The 7500-nt window shown below is 36.9% G+C and overlaps 1 protein-coding gene across 15 annotated transcripts in view; it reads right to left on the reverse strand.

Annotated features, from left to right (window-relative positions):
- Positions 1–193: 193 nt before the first annotated feature.
- The window catches only part of LOC113811926 (ubiquitin carboxyl-terminal hydrolase MINDY-1), a 27414-nt gene continuing 20107 nt past the window's right edge, over positions 194–7500 (reverse strand). For 9 of the 15 annotated variants that reach the window (XM_070127332.1, XM_070127325.1, XM_070127327.1 and 6 more), the window contains exons 7-9: positions 7046–7150; positions 5247–5406; positions 194–4179 (exon numbers count right to left, since the gene is read on the reverse strand). In XM_070127332.1, coding sequence (XP_069983433.1) covers positions 4165–4179; positions 5247–5406; positions 7046–7150 — 280 coding nt within the window. In that variant the 3' untranslated portion in view covers positions 194–4164. The remainder of the gene's footprint in view (positions 4180–5246; positions 5407–7045; positions 7151–7500) is intronic. The other 6 variants (XM_070127337.1, XM_070127334.1, XM_070127336.1 and 3 more) reach the window with 1 other exon arrangement.

Consider the following 7500-nt stretch of genomic DNA (forward strand, 5'->3'; position numbering starts at 1 on the left):
ATTGTTGGTTTCTACCTAATAAGCTAATGTTTGCTTTTTGCTTCGAGTGTAACCTAACCTTACGAGATGGAAATACTGGAAACATTTTTTGGGCATCCACTTCATATAGGTAACACTATACAAAACCAGTCTCATATACTTAGCAATCCAGTGAAAGAAAAAGTACTTCTTCAGAATCAGAGTCAAACTACGCTTTCAGATTTTTAAACATCCATTACTTTTATTTACTGTTCTTTTGAGTTACAGTAATGAGAACACTGATTACTGATCAGAACAATATTACAAAATGTCTGCCTAAATTTAAACTTTATAAATGTTTCTTCATCCAACAACTGTGTATTTCAGTATTTTCCCTGCCTTTTCTTGAAATTAAAAAGAAAAGAAAAACACCAGCATCTCAGTATTGTGCTTTCAACACTGAATACAATATTGGTGCAAAGATTACACTAAAACCATAACTATCATGTAAAACAGAGGCCTTCACCTTTACAATTTAAGCTATGCATATTATAACAAACAAATCTAAAAATCTAACAGCCAGACATCTTGTATTGCAATAACGATGTGTGAATCAGAAGTAAATGTGTAGTGTTGGTCTTCATAGCAAGAATGACTTTAAATATTTGTGTTCCACTTACAAACAAATCTTTAACAATACAAAGCACAATCACCTGCTTACTGTAACTGCAACAAGTTCTTCAGAAAAACTGTTTTGCAAAAAATAACTACATGTAACACTTCAAGTTTATTCATTCCCCATCGAAGGATCTGATAGCATTCCCTTCAAACTTCTGGTCTATAGAGAATAATTCTTCCTCAATTCTAAATTGATAATGTATCATTATTTTTTTCTTTGCATGCTGCAGTATCAGTATGTATTGGTGACCTATAGGAATTTGACAAATATATGCCCAACACTACAAGGCTTGGTGTAATATATGAAAAATAAATATATGTACAGCACAATGAGCAATCACTTATACTCTAACATAGATCCAATCTCCATATCAAAAATTCTTGTAGTATTCACATAAAAAATGCATACAAAAATTACATCTACATAGTCTTTCAGAGGCATCATATTATATAGTGACTAAGACAGAGACTGTATGTATGAGTCTCTCCTAATTTTGTCTCTCAATACTCAATGCAAATACTAGAGTGCCTTAAGTAAATTTCAAAATAACTTCATTTGTTCATATAAAGATTAAAAAAAATAGTCCCATTATACAAATGAGCAATCGATTAGCTTCACATCTAGTTATCGACAGTGAAGCGGTAATGATTATCCAAGAATCCTGTAAGGTCTCCATGGAGTTTAGCTGTGGTGGAGATAGCCAGGTTCCTCCATGATCCAGGATACACAGTTTAGGAATAGTCTACAACAATGTGGTTTTCTGTAAGGTGTACTAATGAAAAAAATTACTCCCATTTAGGCAGGATCTTCAAATCAGTATTCCATAGTAGTCTTATTTCTTATTTTCTTGATTTTTTTTTTCAACAGTAGAACATAATAACAAATCTCAACTATTAGTCACACTACCTCTATTACCTAGCTCTGCACATCATTCAAAGACTGACAAACAGATCATATGACTTTGAAGAGACAAGATATAATATTAGAAGATAAAATGCAAATCAATTTCTTCCTTATAAAATATTCAAAGACAAAACAAAGTACCCTAATTAAGGTAATATGGTTGGGCAAGGAGTTCTGGATGATTTTGCAACAAGTCAACAAAATATAATCTTGAACTATTATACTGCAACCATATTTTCCCAAGTTTCCAGCTACACCTGAGGACATGTTTTGGATGTACAGCTATCATCTCTTTGTGAATCAATAATTTTGCATGCAGATATGGTTTTATAAGGGAAATATTAAGTCATAGTGGCCAATAGAGAGACAGCATTGAAATTACTGTAAGTTTTCCATATTGTTAAATAATGCACAAGTTGAATATAACATGTAAATACTTAATGCCATAAAAAAAACAGACTGGATTTCTCATTCAAAGGCATACATGTCAAACCCACAGCAAATTATACCAGTCAGCTTATGAGAACAATTCCATACATCCTAAAGACAAAGCATATTTCCTGCATTATGGGCTAAGATAATCATTTGAGGGTGCACGCATCCAAAAGCGTTCTCAGGCCAACTGCCTAAAGCTGTGTTTATTAAATATATTATTAGTTTAAGTTTTCATCTATAGCATAAGCAATGATATTTTTACATTAATGACCTCTCATGACTTGCGTATTAATACAAACATATCAATGTTTATGTAATAGACGAAACTAAATCAACAAAATATTTATTAAATGTATCGTAGGGTAATTGGTCGGAGAACACCTCTGTTACATGGAAGGCCTCATTTCATAAAATGTAAAGCTGTACCGGTCTGTGATTAAGTCACCAAGCTACACTGCACCCTTGCCAACAGCTCCCACCTTAGAACTGACAGTGGACTGCTACTAAGCTTCCCAAAGCTGATGTTCTCTGATACATATCTAAGCAGAAGGTGAAAAATTCGACCAATTCATGTACTGGTCTAAAATTCTATTTCATTTCCTGAGGCATCCCTAAATTATAATCTACTTTGCAATATATCTGTGCCATTTATGTTCCTCATAGTTCTGCAAAGTTACTAATATGTTAAGTAATAATTTATGCATGTGTTCAAAAATTTTGATGATGCTTCATAAATAAAATTGTAAAGTACAAATATAAGTCCCAATACTTTTATTTCATTCTTATAATACTAGTCAGAAATATGGACATGCACTCTCTTGCACACACACTAGCATGCACACATGTATACATACACATACATATAATCAAACATTGAAAATAATTAAACTTTTAACTTTCCACTGAATGGAATTCACAATATTGAATGCCAATTTAAAATGAAGGCATCATTGCTTTCTTAACTACTCCATATTTTGCTGCTAACAAGCCAAATTCAAATTGTATCAAGATTAAATACATTATGCTATCTATTATGGTGAATCTTGTAACATTTTCATCCATAGCTGTATATTCTTCCTGCTTAGAAGGGTGCAAATAATTAAAAAAAAAATGTTTGAAGTAAAACATTAAATAATTTTGAGATATTCATATTTACAAGTGGGTAACTTTTACCTTAATTTCAAAAGTCAGTTCTAATCATTTTAACATCAAAAAGAGTTTTTTCAAATCCTTAGGAATATACAGACTTCCATGTGTGCACCATAAACTTCAGGCCTATCAATTTCAACTCGCATTTAAACATTTCTGAATAAAGAATTTCCAATAATTTCAAATAACTTCATATAATTTAAGAATTTAGTACTGGTCATACATACATAATGTTTGCACAGTTCCAAGTACCGTATATATACATATACAAGCTTTGTGCCTATATTTCTAATTTATAATTCTTATATAACTGAGGCTCTATTATAAATCCAGGGGAATCTCATGCATCAATAAGTTATGTAACAGCAAATTTAAGAAACCATAATAGAGATTGTTCCTGTATCTTCAAGCAAAACCAACCACTTTACGACTATGAATGAAATTGATCAACGTCTTGACAAACTTAAAAAGCTATGCTGATGTAACAAATATAACTCTTGATGCATGGTAATTCTTTTCCCTTTGCAATGTAATATCACAGTGGAAGATGTAGGGTGTATCGAAATGTCACTAGATCTTAGTGGCAACACCGCTACCATCAGGTTCAAGTGATCTGCGTTTGACTTGATAAATCTTAATCTTTGTCTTTTAGCTTTCTAACATTGTCCATCTACATTTTAAAATAGTCCATTACAGACAATGCATCCTGTACAGTAACAGTATACAAATATTAACTGTTGAGAATATCACTTTGTAAGCTTTCTATAATGGTAATACTCTTTCATTCTTTCTTCATCTGACAAGATCAACACATAGCATTATTTATAGAAAGATAGGAGTTTTTCTTCAACTATTGACCTTGAAACATATGCCTTGGTAGGTTGTAAGGGTGAACTGTCCAAAATGAATTCTTGAAAAATTGCATCTTTATACTCCAGGAACTTGCAGCATCCAGGTATAAGAATGGGATGGGTCCTTCAGTACAAGACACTCAAAGAGCTATGAATACAAGTTCCAAAGAATGAAAGCTTCAAAATATTTCAGAGGATGGTACACTGAAAATGAAAAAAAATCATTATTGATTTATATGAAAGGGAGAGCATGTGAGGGAGAAGGAGAGTGGGGGATAAAGAGTTTCAGTTAAGAGGGAGGGGAGGGGAGGGAGGGAGGGTGGGTAGGACAAAAGAGGGAGAGAGGGAGGAGGAGCAAATGGAAGAAAAGAAAGTGGAAATGGAGGAGGAAAGGAAATGGGTGAGAAGGAGGAAATGGGGAAGAAGGAGGAAAAGGGGGGAAGGAGGAAATGTGGGAAGAGAAAGAGGAAATGGAGGAGAAAGAGGAGAAAAGGAAAAGGAGGATAAGGAGGAGAGGAGGAGAGAGTAAGAGGGAAGGGTGGGAAGAGGGTGGGAAGAGGGAGGGCAGGAGAGAGGGAAGGAGGGAGGGAGGGAAAGAAGGTGGGAAGGAAGGAGGGAGGGAGGGAGGGAGGGAGGTATGTTGGGAGGGAGGGAGGGAAGTAGAAGGAAGGGAGGGAGGGAGGCAGGGAGGTAAGTAGAAGGAAGGGAGGGAAGTAGAAGGAAGGAAGGAAGGAAGGAAGGGAGGGAGGGAGGGAGGGAGGGAGGGAGGGAGGGAGGGAGGGAGGGAGGGAGGGAGGGAGGGAGGGGAGTGAATGGAGAGAGGAAAATGGAGAGGAGGAAATGGGGGAGAGCAAGGAGGTAATGGAGGAGGAGGAGGAAATGGGAAAGGAGGAGGAAATGGGGGAGGAGGAGATAATAGGGGAAGAGGAGGAGGAAGAGGAAATGGGGGAAGAGGAGGAGGAGGAAGAGGAAATGGGGGAAGAGGAGGAAGAGAAAATAGGGGAAGAGGAGGAGGAAGAGGAAATGGGGGAAGAGGAGGAGGAGGAAGAGGAAATGGAGGAAGAGGAGGAGGAGGAAGAGGAAATGGGGGAAGAGGAAGAGGAAATGGGGGAAAAGGAGGAGGAAATAGGGGAGGAGGAAGATGAAATGGGGAGGAGGAGGAGGAGGAGGAGGGAATGAGGAGGATTAAGTAGCTTCAATATATATATATATATATATACACATACAAATTTTAGAATTTTTGGCCACATCTTTCATAAATACAAACTTACATCTTTTTTTCTCTTCTCCTCTTGAACTTGCGGAGGGGTTTGTGGCACCTGCCGTGTCTGAGGAGGCGGTGCGGCTGGGTAACGTGTAGCTCCTGCCTCTGCTTCTGCTTCTGCAGCCAGACGGTTCTCTTCCTCCTGCAGCTTCTGTGCCATTTCTTCACTGAAAATATATTTCCTTGAGTCAACACACATCGCTTAACAATTATTTTCTTTTCAATGGCGCATCATAAATCTTAAACAAAGCAAAGCGTTTTTCTAGGCTCAAAGCCCATTTACGTCACGACAAAAGAGTACCTATGTTAAAGGAAACCAAACCAAATTAATCCAATTATACCGATCTATATAATCACAAGACAACATCAGAGAAACTGGCAGTAGGAGTTTTGTTCAACTTTAGAGACTGGCACACGAGTCAAATGGAGTGAATGATAATACCATTCTCAAATCCATGACTTCCCTTGCACTAACAGCGCAGGAATAGCAACATATAAATATATGCCTCAATATAGGACTAAACACATATTGTAAGCAAGTGGACCTGTGTGTGTGTTTGTTTGTCTGTTTATATGTGTATGCATGTGTGGCTCTGGGCAAAATGTATATGTGTGTGTGTGTGTGTGTGTGTGTGTGTGTGTGTGTGTGTGTGTGTGTGTGTGTGTGTGTGTGTGTGTGTGTGTGTGTGTGTGTGTGTGTGTGTGTGTGTGTGTGTGTGTGTGCGCGCTCGTTGCGTGTGCGTGTGTGTGTGTGTGTGCACGCGCTCGTTGCGAGTGCGTGTGTGTGTGTGTGTGTGTGTGTGTGTGTGTGTGTGTGTGTGTGTGTGTGTGTGTGTGTGTGTGTGTGTGTGTGTGTGTGCGCATGTGTGTGCCTGTGTGTACATATGTGTGTACATATGTGTGCATGTACATGTGTACATGTATGTGTACATGTGTAAATTGTGTGCATACATGTACATGTGTAAATTGTGTGCATACATGTACATGTGTGTATGTGTACTTATTTGGGTCCCTATGAGTATATGTGCCTGTCTATATACATGTGTATCTGTGTGTACTTCTGTGTGCTTGTGCACATGAGCTTATGTGTGTAAACATGTTCATGTGTATGTCTATGTCTATGTCTGTTAATAATTGTTTAGGTTTAAGCATTTTTGTCTATGCATTCATGCTAATGCCTGTGCGGTGAGCATGCATGTTTCCATGAGCATCTGTGAATCATGCAGGATTCCAACAAGCTACAAGGTTTTGTATGCTACTGATGATCAATGTGTGCAGGCATCATTAACCCATTCACAACAGGTAACCCTTCCTGTAAAGTTCAGTGAGACCAAGGTGCAGCAACACGTGCCATGCTGCACCTGGGTTATTGTCCAGCTCATGAACGAGTTTATAAGGCTCATGACATGATAAAACATTTAAATTTTTGCCAAGACATGACAGGACATAATTCAACGTGAATGGGTTAACTTTATCATAACCAAAGAATCTAAATGACTATGGAATTGCACTACAATGTATAGTTTTCATAATTCACTAATGAAGACATGCAGATAACAGCTGGCAAATTTGCTCAAATATCAAAATAAGAAGAATCACATAAACTATAATATAGATTTATGATAAACAACATTACAGTTTTCAAACTCAAGATATCTATTTGAAAATCAGGGAAGGACATTCAACAACCTCAAATGTGCAAATACATCAGGCATCAGCACTCAAGAAACAAGAAAAGAAAAGATTAATGTGAGGAATCAGAGCAGCAAAACTTTATGCGATAAAGTGTGCCGTCAAGCCACTCACTCAGACATATTGTGAAGCCCTAGTGAATCCTTTAGACGTTCAAAGTTTTGTTGTTGACGCTGCTGCAGCTCTACCTCATGTTGAAGCATCGCTGCCAACTGTTGACTGTAACATGTCGGATTAACATCAATATCCACAAAGTTTCTCCTATCTCTAAAACCTTGCCTATTTTTATTGAATTTCTAGAATATTGCATATTCTATTCTACTAAAATAAAGTTTGGTAACTTTTCTTTGTTTCATAAATATGGGTATACCTCAATGTCAATGTACTTTATTTCAAAGTATGAATATGAAATGGATAATCTTTAGGGGATGTTTATAATGCTCACTTAGTAAAACCATCCAGGAAATAAAAAATTCTTTATATATCCAATATCCTGTGTTATAAAATGGTACAGACTTACTTGATAATTGCCAAAAATACAATTTTCATCAAAATCAATTTCTTGTGTG

Source organism: Penaeus vannamei, chromosome 11 (genome assembly GCF_042767895.1).
Source record: "Penaeus vannamei isolate JL-2024 chromosome 11, ASM4276789v1, whole genome shotgun sequence".
In the NCBI taxonomy this organism is placed as follows: Eukaryota; Metazoa; Arthropoda; class Malacostraca; order Decapoda; family Penaeidae; genus Penaeus; species Penaeus vannamei.